Consider the following 13622-nt stretch of genomic DNA (forward strand, 5'->3'; position numbering starts at 1 on the left):
TGATAAACACAGGGATTAAGAGCTCTGGTTCCACTGATCTCCTGATCCCATGAGAGAGAGAGAGAGAGAGAGAGAGAGAGAGAGAGAGAGAGAGAGAGAGAGAGAGGAGAGAGAGAGAGAGAGAGAGAGAGAGAGAGAGAGAGAGAGAGAGAGAGAGAGAGAGAGAGAGAGAGAGAGAGAGAGAGAGAGAGAGATGTCCTCAAGGACATTAGTCACTTGTCATGAATCACCATGATCTTAACCACATTTTTCAAAGCTGGGTTGTGCCATCTTTTTAAATGTATTATGTTAAAGGAAGGTTAAATAAAAAATGTACAAAATAAATCACACACTTACGGTAAGGTATTTTCAGAGCGTTATTACGGACACCAATTGCTCAGCATGGGGTGCAGGAATAGTAGCAGGGTTTCTCAATTTAACCCTGACAGATCCTCCAGCCAAGAATACCCAGTCAGTCAGTCAGTCAGTAGGTTTCTGTTTCAGCTGTGGGCTGCCTGTCGTTGAACCGGGATAGTTCCTTCTAAGCTGTGGAAGTATATGGTGTTTGCCTAAGCACAGATCTCCTTATACAGCCCTAATAATAATTCCATGAATTGAGTTACTTGTGAAATTCTCTCATTTCTGTGTCTGTTTTGGATTAAAGCCAGAAAGTCTGACTGCAATGATTGAAGGAGTAGACTGGCCTTCTGTTGACTCACCTTCTGTAGTAAAATAATGGCGTTCGAGAGATCAAGTGCTTTTACGATATCCTAGCTTGATTTGTTTCTCCATGTTTAAAATCAAATGTATATGTATGTGTAGGCTATGGATTTTTCTTCGAGCATGTAACTACTGAATAAGCCTAGGTACTAATGGCAGTATTACAGTTTTTCTCCATTGGTTTGGCTCATTTCTTGAAACAGAAATGACATTCTCAAAACTACATGGACAAACCTCCAAACCACTTGGCAATTGTTCACAACAGAATTTTATTTCTCATTCATTTCCTCAAATTGCAAATGTCTAAGTACATGTCTCAATGTCTCAGTACATCTTTGCAAATGATTAAGTACATGTAGCCTACATTTAGCACAATTTCCAAGTGAATAGATCTTATCGATCTAAACTGATTGTTGATTCTCAGTCTAATGGTTGTTCGCTCCAAAACGTGTCAGCGTCATTTCATTGTATAAGTCATCACATGCACAATAGTCTGTTCAATTGTCAAAATGAGTCAAGAACATAATACCATGAATACCATATATGAATCCCTTGGAACATTTGATACATTTATTACAGCAATTGACAGTCAGGTGAAACTAGACTAACGAAGGAGGACTTTCACACATCTCAGATGACCAATCAAACAGTATGTTTAGTTACCTGACAGGTGCTGTCCATGACTGTGAATGCTGCCAAACATGTATGTAAAGAGCTTGACCATGCAGGACCAGTACAATTTCTGAACATGGAGGCATCTGGCCAAGTAAATGAACAAGGGCAACTGCCTGTTCAAGGAAGAGGAAGAGGAAGAAGAAGAGGAGGAGGAGGAGGAGTAAGGGTGCGTGGTGGTGGAATAGGGGGAAGAGGCCGAGGAGCACGAAGACACCATGCTGTCCCGGATGAAATTCGGGCCACAATTATAGACCAAGTCATCAACCATGGTCTCACAATGGCGGAGGCAGGTCGCCGAGTGCAGCCTAATGTGCCTCACTCAACAGTCTCCTCCATCATCCAAACCTTTCGCAGGGAAACAGGTATGTAGTTAGTCAATGATGGAATTATATGTTGTATAGGACAGGACACTGTGCATAGAGCAATAAATATATTTATTTACACATTTACCTATTCATTTAGTGTGTGTGTGTGTGTGTGTGTGTGTGTGTGTGTGTGTGTGTGTGTGTGTGTGTGTGTGTGTGTGTGTGTGTGTGTGACAAGAAAAACATTGGAGAAAATAAACTATGGAATAGTTTATTTTCTACAGTATTGATGATACAGTTTACAGTAGTATTCCAGTCACTGTGCAGTGATGCATTAGAATTGTGGTAAAGTTACTGTAAGTAAGACAACAATACAATTACATAGGTAACTCATTCTGTAAGGAATACATAAGGTATACATTACGAATGGAGTGTTGTCCTTTGACTTCTATATCTAGGATTGGACGACAACCTTGCACGGGTGGCAGAGGAAAACTTCTCAATGAACAACAAGAACAAGAGATCTGTAACATGGTGATGGAAAATAATGCCATCACATTGAGACAGATCCACGCTGCAATCCTACAAGACAATGCCATATTCCAAAATGTCAACTCTATAAGCAACTCCACAATAGACCGGATATTGAAGAAGCATCAGATGACAATGAAGCAAATTTACAGGGTACCATTTGAGAGGAACTCTGATAGAGTGAAAGAGCTGCGGTACCAGTATGTACATGTAAGTCAGTTACTGGTTGTCCATCATTATAACCTTTTTACAATTGAGCAGTGGTTCCCAAACATTTTTGGCTTCAGTACCCACTTTACCTGATTTGTGTATCCAGGTAATCCAGGTATGGAAGTATTTGATTTATCTGACTTCAACATTTCGCCTAAAAACTGCAGCTTACTGTATGATGCAATTATCATTATAATCCTTATTTTGAAGAATATAACATACAATAAGAAAATGGGTCAAAGAGCTGCAATTAGTGCCTCCCATGTAAATCTATCTAATACTGTGGGTTTTACTGTAACATTTCAGTAAGTCTAGTCATTGATGATTTCCCCCCTCCCCTTTCTGTCAAATACCCCCTGTAGTACCTCTGCATAGGGGTACATGTACCCCAGGTTTGGAACCACTGGAGTAGTGGCCAGTAGTATATTGAACTTGTGGAGAACATAGAACATTCCTATGTAATTGTCTGTAACTGTAGTGTATGACTCTTCTGTATGACTGATTTGATGTTTTCTTTTTACGCTATTGTAGAGAATAATGGCATTGGAAGGAAACGAGACCCATCACATCCTCGTGTTTGTGGAGGAAGCTGGCTTCAACCTGGCCAAGGGCCGAAGACGTGGCCATAATATTATTGGCCACCGGGCCACGGCGGATGTCCCAGGCCAGCGAGGGGGCAATATAACTATGTGTGCTGCCATATCTGTGAATGGTGTGGCCACTCACATCCCCAGTCTTGGCCCATACAATACACAGAAGCTCCTCATCTTCTTGGACCGCCTTCATTTTGATTTGATCCCTGAAAATGAGAGAGGTCTCGTAGGGCCTCACCTACCACAATATGTCATTGTATGGGACAATGTGAATTTCCACCGTGGCCCGCTCATCAGGGCCTGGTTCACTACTCATCCAAGGATGGTCATGGTGTTCCTACCACCTTACTCTCCTTTCCTCAATCCTATTGAGGAGTATTTCTCCGCTTGGAGGTGGAGAGTGTATGAGCATCGGGCTCAAGATCAGAGGTCCCTGCTCCATGCAATGGACCCTGCGTGTGAGGATATTACAGGAGATCAGTGTAGGGGATGGTTGCGACATGCACGCCGTTTCTTCCCTCATGGCATCACAAGGGAGAATATACGCTGTGACGTGGACGAGAATCTGTGGCCAGACAGACAGCAGCGTGTGGATGGCCAGGAGGGTGAGGATGGTGGCCAGGAGAGGGAGGGTGAGGACAGCGACCAGTGAAGAACTGTTAGTTGTGAAACTCCAGCTTTATTTACAGCACTGTAGGCTGCATATAATTTTCATTGTTTTTTGTTTGTGTGTTTATATTACAGTATATTATGCTGTATACATTTTCTTTTTACTCTGATGTATGGAAGTTACTTTATGTGTGTGAATGATAATGGTTACAATTTCCTTGGCAGTATGAGTGCAATGTGTGATGTCAAAACTTGGAGGCTACTCTTACCCTAAAATCCTATTTCTTTTTTTCAGTTTTATACACAATTGTATTCTGTTAGCTGGACAAACAACAGTACAGTAACCATTGTCAATGAAGGACTGGGCTAAGACTGAAAGGTGGACATGAGGGATATTTCAATGGTCCTCTGCCATAGTGACAAAACATCTAAACATTTTGACTTGCAGTGCTTACACAATGCCAAAGGGACGAAGCATTTTGGGGGCACTGATTGTTTAAATGAGAAGGAAATGTAGTTTTGGTTAAAACACCAAGAGTGTTGAGAACGTCCGGTCTGTTTCAAGAAATGAGCCAAAGCAATTGAGAAGGATCTTTGCCATTTTCGTGGCACTGACTCTTTATATGGGAAAGGAATTTAGTTTTGAAGCATGAGTGAACAGTTTTAGGAGAGATATGAGCTTTTGCAAGTGAGCTATAGTGTTGTGCTGAACTGTAAGACTGTTTTGCCAAATGATCTTAGAGTTTTGAGAATGTAATTTCTGTTTCAAGAAATGAGCCAAACCAATGGAGAAAAACTGTAATGTATGCTCCAGTTAAAACAGCTCAGTCTGTATTGACAGGAGAGGCTGTGCTAGACAGCGTACTGTACTGAATTTCCATAATCACAAAGCAAAGATCCCTGGTTAATGGGTCGGTATGTACAGTAGGGGGCTATAAGTCCACATTCACTACTGTGTTCACCTCTCCATCTGTAGATAGCCAGACATATAGAGGGACTAACGCACACACACACACACACAGACAGACAAGACAGACAGACAGACAGACAGACAGACAGACAGACAGACAGACAGACAGACAGACAGACAGACAGACAGACAGACAGACAGACAGACAGACAGACAGACAGACAGACAGACAGACAGACAGACAGACAGACAGACAGACAGACAGACAGACAGACTGACAGACTGACAGACTGAAAACACATCATCCAATACATCATCCAACACACAGAATGTCTTCCCGACAATAAGTCAGGAACAATAGCAGGCATCTTAAACACAACAGCTGTGATGAGTAATATTACTCCTGTGGGACATTAGGGAGAACTCTGTGTGACTGTGTTGGGAGGGAGTTGGGGGGTTTGTATACTCTAAGTACATAATGGAATTTTGTAGACTTGTATGAGAGTTTTTTTTGTGTGTGTCTAGTCCTGTAGAAGTGTCCCAGTTGCTGTCTCTCTTCCATCTGTCAGAATGCCATCAGACTGACATCAGAACGGGGGGGGGGGGGGGTGATCCCACTGGACCCAGAACCCCCCCACCCCTCTAAAGCCATATTATGTACACACACACATGAGCAGACAGGCACATGCATACAATAAGAAAAGCTTTCTCTCACTTATACCCATTGTAAGATAAATGACAAGAAAGATCATTTTTACAATGTGTTTTCACCATTACATCTTATTCTGTATTTTTTTTTTCTCTCTCTCTCTCTGGCTGTGCAGACACGTTCCAGTCTCTTCTGTCGTTCACTCTGAACCTGACCAGTGCTCTGTTTGACAGTGCCTATGAGCCCCTCGCCCAGGATGCTCGCCCCCTGGTGGCAGACCTCTTCTCCGTCCTCTCTCTCTTCCTGGGAGGAGACAGCAACACCTCCATGGAGCGCTCTGTGCACCGATTCTATGACGACCTCTTCCCACTGGTGTACCGGCGCCTTGTCAACCCTGGCCTCGCCTCGGCCCCGCCCTCCTCTGAGCACAGTGAGTGTCTGCGCAAGACGCGCCAGGATGTCAACCCGTTTGGGCCCCACCCTCGTGCCTTGGCCGAGGGGCTGACCCGGGCTCTGAGCGCAGGGCGGGCACTGAGCCGGGCGCTGATGATGGGGGCAGAGGTACTGAACGCCACAGAGTGGGCAGGGCTGGCCAGGGAGTGTGGGCGGGCTCTGGTGAGGATGCAGTACTGCCCCCACTGCAGGGGCCTGACCCTGATCCGGCCGTGTGGAGGACTATGTCTTAACGTAATGCGGGGCTGCCTGGTGGGGCTCTTGGAGCTAGACGGGCCCTGGAGGCACTATGTGGCCCTGCTGCAGGAGCTGACGGGGGCCCTGGCCGGGGGCCACGATCTGGAGCTGGCCCTGCTGGGCATCAGGAACCACATCAATGACGCCATCCTGCACGCACAGCTGCATGGGCCACGCATCAGCGCCATCGTGAGTCAGCGCCTCACCCATCACTCACACTTCACCTGTCTTAGGACTGTACTGACATGACACACCTCCCAAGGCCCATGATGACACATCTTGAGCACATTACCACCCCTCACAGGACACATTGAAAATCATGGTAGGTCTCATCCGTCATATAAAACTTGTTCTCTTAAGTCTTTGTGTTCTCTATTAATGACACCCACAAAAAACCTCCCAAGACTCTTCTGTGTAACTCCGTGGTGGGCTGAGTGATGTGGCAAGGAGTTCCTTGGCTGCCTGTTAGGAGTGGGGGGCATGAGGTGGCATGGACCCTGTCTTTTGGCTTTGGACTCAACAGGCTGGGAGATGCGAGGCTGGCAGATTTCTTGGTACTTGTAAAGCAGGGGGCAAGAGAAGAGAGAAGGGAGAATTTGTCTAATTCCACCAAAACTGAATGTATCCCAGTGAGTCAAACAAGAGACTGTTCACAGAGAAAGACAGACAGGACATGATCTCTTTGCTCACACTAAAGAGAACCTGTGGTGTAGAAAGACATACCTATGTGTATTCTAGCTGAGTGATTTAGTTTAACAAGCTTGAATATTAAGTTCTAGCTCCGATGATAAGTAGGTTATGGTAATGATTGCACCTGTGGGACTGATTTAGATTGTGATTATGAATATGATTATAATTGTATTTATGGTAATGAGACATGAAAGATTACACTATATAACACATACCTGTTTATGTTGTACAGAGGTGTTAGGGTGACAGGAGGGGGGGTCCGTGGAGGCCATCAGCACCCCTTCCCATCCCATCAGCACCCCTCTCTGTTACTGGCACAGTATTTGTAGTAGTGTTTTTACGGTCTCCCTGCCACCCGCAGGATCAAGTGTTGCTCACTCACTGGTTCAGCAGGGCTAGGATGGTTGGTTACCCTATGGGCCGGCATTTGAGGTCTGGACCCAGAGACGGGAATGGAACTCTCTCTCTCTCCCCCCTCTTTCTTATGACTCATTCACCTTTCACAAATGTCTGCACATTCACTCTTTTACACCTTTTACTTTTCGCCTCCTCTTCCTCCTGCTCCTTTTCCACTGTTTTACATTTATTTCCCTACCCACACAGATGTGTGTGTGCATTTTGTATGCGTGTTTATAATCCTTTATAATGTAGGGGGATTATCATTCTAGATCATTCTAGATGTCCTGCTGCATGTCTTTCCTGTGGAGATAAATCTCCTCCTACAGTAACATATATCAAACTACCAGAGATAGAGGCGATGTGGGCCTATGTAGCTACAGTAAATCGTGTTCGTTGACAATAACATCCCCTCTTCCGCCTTTCTGACTACTGCTACATAGCCCCTCTCTTTTCCCCTCCACATTCCCTTGACTACCTCTCTCTTTTCCCCTCCATATTCCCTTCACTACCTCTCTCTATTCCTCTCCATATTCCATTCATTACCTCTCTCTTTTCCCTCCATATTCCCTTCACTACTCCTCTCTTTTCCCCTCCACATTCCCTTGACTACCTCTCTCTTTCCCCCTCCATATTCCCTTCACTACCTCTCTCTATTCCTCTCCATATTCCATTCATTACCTCTCTCTTTTCCCTCCATATTCCCTTCACTACTCCTCTCTTTTCCCCTCCACATTCCCTTGACTACCTCTCTCTTTTCCCCTCCATATTCCCTTCACTACCTCTCTCTATTCCTGTCCATATTCCATTCATTACCTCTCTCTTTTCCCTCCATATTCCCTTCACTACTCCTCTCTTTTCCCCTCCACATTCCCTTGACTACCTCTCTCTTTTCCCCTCCATATTCCCTTCACTACCTCTCTCTATTCCTCTCCATAGTCCATTCACTACATCTCTCTTTCCCCCTCCATATTCCCTTCACTACCCCTCTCTTTTCCCCTCCATTTTGCCTTCACTACTCCTCTCTTTTCCCCTCCATATTCCCTTCACTACCCCTCTTTCCCCGCTATATTCCTTTCACTACCCCTCTCTTTTCCCCCTCCATATTCCCTTCACTACCCCTCTTTCCCCCTCCATATTCCCTTCACTACCTCTCTCTTTTCCCCTCCATATTTCCTTCACTACCTCTCTCTTTTCCCCTCCACATTCCCTTCACTACCCCTCTCTTTTCCCCCTCCATATTCCCCTCACTACCTCTCTCTTTTCCCCTCCACATTCCCTTCACTACCCCTCTCTTTTTCCCCTCCATATTCCCTTCACTACCTCTGTTTTTCCCCTCCATATTTCCTTCACTACCTCTCTCTTTTCCCCTCCATATTCCCTTCACTACCTCTTTTTTTCCCTCTCTCCTTTCCTTGTCTTACTCCTGTGACGTGGTTTGTTGGGCCAGGTTTCCAGTTGGCCAGGGGAATGGGGAGAGTTGCCTGCTCAGCACATCCATACAAACTGTCCATTTGCCTATCTAGTTAAGTGTAGGCAGATTGTTACGCGGAGTGGAACAGGGGAACCCAAGAGCAGACTCAGACGAGGAGACTGGGATGAAGTAACCAAGGTATTTATTGACACACAGGGGGAGATGGAGTGAAGGTCAGGGGAAGCTCGGACGGGTTGCTGGAACCCATGTGCGGAGGCTGAGGCTGGAGCGATAGGGGTTGAGACAGGGTAAGCAGGTCCGGAGGGGAATCCAAGGGAGTAGTAGAGTGGGGAATCCAGGACAGAGTAGCAGGATGATGAGATGTGGGACTGGAGACAGGGATCAGAGTCAGAGCGGGCAGAACTCTAGCGGAGAGGAAAACAGCGTCAGGCGAGGAAAACAGGCACAACAGGATCTGAATAGTAACAAACGGCTAGAACCGTAGACTGACTGAGCAGAGATTACGATCTGGCAGCATGGAAGTGGCAGGGCTGAGTATTTGTAGAGGTCTTGATTATGGAACAGGTTGCAGCTGGTGGGGATCTGCTCTGACTCCAGCACACCTGTCTCCGCCCACACAATCACATACACAGAGAGAGAGAGAGGGAGAGAGTACTGGGGGAGTGGGGGCAGGTCAAGAAGACAGAGGATGAGCAGTAGAGGGCGTTGCAGGAGCAGATGTGACACAGATGCCTGACGCAGCAGAAGCAGCAGCAGGCCAGAGCAGACAGACACACCAACCTTTCCTCCCTCCCTCTCTCCCTTCGCTCCTACCCCCCCACCAGAGCCTGCCAATCACTCCCTATCTGCCAAAACACAACAAGGTAGAGAGGATAGGAGGTGTCCAAAACAGTCAGTGATGAGAGAGACTAGAATGACAATAGACTTCAGAAAAACCCACCCGACAGACAGTGCCTAACATTCTCTTACATTTCAGCATTATTTTCAACTCTTGTACCAGGTATTGCTGTAGCGTGGGAGATACTGTGGTAATTAAGAATCGTAGAATCCTAATGAATACATCCTGTTGATTTAAGTGAAAATGCTCAGCAATGCTTATTTGCATCTACCAATTATATGATCGAGTTATAAAGGATTTATCAATCCTTAGAATCCAGACTGAAAGCTTTGGAGGAGCTAAGCCAGAATTTAGCTGAGCCACGGGGTGGCAGAGTCTCTGATGAGATCTTGATTGACGGGACGCAGGAGCACTTTGGTGATGTCACTCAAGCTCCACCAGTCTTTTGATGAGTTAAAGTCTACTTTATTAGCATGAGCATACTCTTTGTCCTGTAGAATTGTGGGTTTTAAACTGTGTATTTGTGTTCTGGTCTGGCATTGAGCTGTTTTGAGGCTTCCTAAAGGATCTGCCAGCCATTCAGTGGGTTTCCTCTGGTCCTGTCCAGCCATCTATGGCCCCAGTGAATCCCCTCAGAGAGTGTCTGTAGGCAGACCGCGGCCTGCCCTCCTGAATGCAAATCCAACTCTGGACAAAGACTCCTCGCGCTGGCTGGGCAACCCCTTCCCACAATTCTTTGCAATGCAGGGCCTGGGACAGAGTGATGAGAAAGTTTCTGTGGCTAATCTCTGGACAAAAAAACTCTATAGGAACACATGCATGCACACACACACGCGCGCATCACACACACACACACACACACACACACACACACACACACACACACACACACACACACACACACACACACACACACACACACACACACACACACACACACACACACACACACACACACACACACACACACACACACACACACTTGAGTTGGTCTTGCCTCCAGCTTACAGATAACAGTTGCTAATAGGGGTGGCAGTGGCAAGCAGATTCCCTCGCTCTTTGGGTTCCCTATTATAAAAAAGAGGAGGTTCCCCAGATGTATACAAACCCATTCTCATTATGTGCAAACAAGAGATACAGATGAATACACACCCACCCTTAATGTCAGTGAGCTGGAATGCTGTCTAATCTCTGGGGAATGCTGTTTGTGTCTCTGTTGGTCTCAGTGGTTCTGTCCCAGCTTTACGTGGCCCTGCTGCATTACTCAAGAGTCAGTAGCAGAGCTTTTCTGAAACTTCCATATTTCACTGTTTCACAGCACCCTACTTACTGTCCAGGAGCCAACTGTGCTAATTCCATTAGAGAGCCTTTAAAGCCTGTCCACAGCTGTGTGGGTGGGAGTGGTAAATGGGATCCCTGTCACACCACTCTATAACTCACTCCCAGCTACTCTCCCCCTGAAAGCAGGAGGAGAGAGTGAGGGAGGGAGGAAGAGAGAGAATACACCATCTTAGCTGTTTGTTTTGGGCAGGCCACCGGTTGCTGATGTATTTAACCTTGGTTTGTACTCTCTCTCTCTCTCTCTCTCTCTCTCTCTCTCTCTCTCTCTCTCTCTCTCTCTCTCTCTCTCTCTCTCTCTCTCTCTCTCTCTCTCTCTCTCCATTGCCCCCGCCAGCATCCGTCCAATTAGTCATAAGAGGGTAGAAAAGAGAAGTGCAGCATCCACATATCCACTGGCCCTCTGTTGATATCATATCCACTGGCCCTCTGTTGATATCATATCCACTGGCCCTCTGTTGATATCAGTTATCTACACTCTCAGAAAGAAAGGTTCCAAAAGGGTTCTTCGACTGTCCCCATAGGATAGCCCTTTTTGGTTTCAGGTAGAACTCTTTTGGGTTCCATGTACATAGAACCCTCTGTGGAAAGTAGGGCCTGGGACGATACCAGTATCACAATATTTTTATCCATGGCAAAAATGAAAACATGAAGCAGACCTAATTCTTTGGTCGTTTCAAAATCTCCTGTATGTAAAATATTGTGTGCTTATAGCTTGGAAAATAAATAAATGTGACTCTGGGTGACAACATAATGTTTGTTTCCAATATTTTCCAGTATTTGTTTCAAATGTTTCCTTTCCATGATACTAACGAGTATCGCGATACTGGTATCGTCCTGGCCCTAGTGGAAAGGGTTTTACATGGAACCCAAAAAGGTTCTACCCTGCACCAAAAGTGTTCTACCTGGAACCAAAAAGGGTTCTTCAAAGGGTTCTCCTATAGGGACAGCAGAAAAAACACTTTTGGTTCTAGATAGCACCCTTTTTTCTGAGTGTAGTGAATGGATCATTCCTCTCTGTGCAGTATCATAGTTCTGTATATGTCTGATTTTAGACAAAAATAATCTCCATTGTGTCCCTGATGATTTCCACAGCATAATCCCTGCAACACATCTGCAACACATCTGCAACACATCTGCAAAAGCTACTTATCAATGTGTTCTTACAAACTGTAGAGCATTCTCTGTTAGGGATGTAATGAGCACCCTCTTTTTTCACACAGACTCATGTGCTTCTCTACCCACCCACCCCTCTCTCCACCTCTCTCTACCTCTTCCTGTCTCTGTCTCTGTACGCTCTCTTCCTCCCCCCTCTCCCCTCTCTATTCTGTCTGTCTCTCTGACCCCTCTCTCAAATCCCTCTCTCTTAGGTTGATAAAGTATGTGGGCCTCTCACAGACACTCCGTCAGTGACAAGTATACGTCCCACCCTGGAGGTCATGACCTCCGTGACCACCTCCCCGACCTCGGCGGCCTCAACGCCCTCCCCAGCCGAGGTCACACTGGGCCGCTTGTCGCATACCAGGAGGTGAGAGAGAGAGACGCGGCCATAGTGGCTGGTCCACTGCCTTAGAGTGGTTGGTGTTGTAGCTGGTTGGCATGCTGTGTTCCACTTCTGTCCCCAACATGTCTTTACACGTTGCAATATTAGTTATTTATAAACACACTTTTGCCATATATATTTTGTTGTCAAGCAAGCTCTGTTTATCATTATTATTTATTTACCTTTTGAAGTTTGCTCTCGCTTCCCTCTCCATCGCTTTGACTTGTGTTTGATTTGCATTGGACCCCTGCTATTCCCACACCATCTTCTCTCTCCTTCCTCTCTCCTTGACTGTGATCCCGTCGTCCCAGGTCCTTACCTCTGAAACCATCCAAGATTGATAAGCCTAGAAGTCTGAAAAAGATCTCTAGGTAAGCATGGAGCCCAGCATCTACCCCTCTCATATTATTGTGTCCATCTGAGATGGCGTACAGGGGTTGACCACCAGCGACACTTTATTTAATCACCTCAATAAATATAAATATACTTATGATATTGTGGTTATGATCAACAGCCTCTCTCTTTCTCCCTCTCTTTCTCCTCTCTCTCTCGCATTCTCTCTCTCTCCCTCTCTCTACTCTCCCTCAGAGAGTTTATGGGCTATATTCAGCGCTACAAGTCCTTCTTCTCTGCCCTGCCGGAGACACTGTGTGAGAGTGAGATGGTGGGGGAGGACTTCACCTGCTGGAGTGGGGAGGACGTGGTGGAGAGGTAGAAATGAACTCTTTCTATTGTTCTATATCTGTGTCCATCACACTTTTGTTACGTTCTCTTTACAGGACTTGTTGCCCATTAAAAGGGAGAGGTTTTCAAACCAGGGGACATTCCTGTAGACATTTGGTTGCCATGGATTTTGGGAGCATGGCCCTGGACCTTTGGAGTATAGCGGGTTCGTTAGGAAGTTCTAGAGGCCATTCTCATGCAAATGACATTGGAAACTTCAGAGAAACACTTTCATATATTTGCCGCTCTCTCTCCCGTAACCTGCCGCTCTGTCCTATAAAAACGTTGGTCATCCTGGTTACTGTTGAGCGGGATAGAACCCCATACAGCATGGACCTCTGTGTAAACAGCTTGGTGTTAAGTGTACTTATCTGACCTCCCATTCTAACCAGCACTCTCTCCAGTGGCTCCTGAGTGTTCTGGCCCTGGTCCCCCCCTCTGGCCCTGGTGCAGAACAGCTTTCCCCCCTCTGCTGTGCAGTAGGCAGAGAGACCCCATTCACCTAGGACTCCTGGGCTGGGGCTCCCCCACTATCCCATTTATGCCTCTGTTTTGTCCCCTTTTTCAGACAATTCAACTGGGATTTGTTCTATCCCAGTTGAATTCACTGGCTGTGAAAGAGTGTTGGACCCAGTGGAGAGTGTGCTTGAATCACTTTGGGCTGGGGGTGCTGGTGGGGGTTGGTGGGGGATCCCCTAAATAGGAACCGTGGAAACCATGTTTTGTATGACAGAAGCATTCAATCCTCTCCAATATTTTGTGTGCTTATTAGTTTGTTTAGTGGTTGT

The 13622-nt window shown here is 46.1% G+C and overlaps 1 protein-coding gene across 1 annotated transcript in view; it reads left to right on the top strand.

Annotated features, from left to right (window-relative positions):
* The window catches only part of gpc5b (glypican 5b), a 74979-nt gene that overhangs the window by 16086 nt on the left and 45271 nt on the right, over positions 1–13622 (top strand). The window contains exons 3-6 of the mRNA XM_014216570.3: positions 5357–6060; positions 11939–12096; positions 12423–12482; positions 12700–12822. Of these exons, the coding sequence (XP_014072045.1) occupies positions 5357–6060; positions 11939–12096; positions 12423–12482; positions 12700–12822 (1045 nt within the window). The remainder of the gene's footprint in view (positions 1–5356; positions 6061–11938; positions 12097–12422; positions 12483–12699; positions 12823–13622) is intronic.

The sequence above is a fragment of the Salmo salar genome, chromosome 10 (genome assembly GCF_965601325.2).
Source record: "Salmo salar chromosome 10, fSalSal1, whole genome shotgun sequence".
Lineage (NCBI taxonomy): Eukaryota > Metazoa > Chordata > Actinopteri > Salmoniformes > Salmonidae > Salmo > Salmo salar.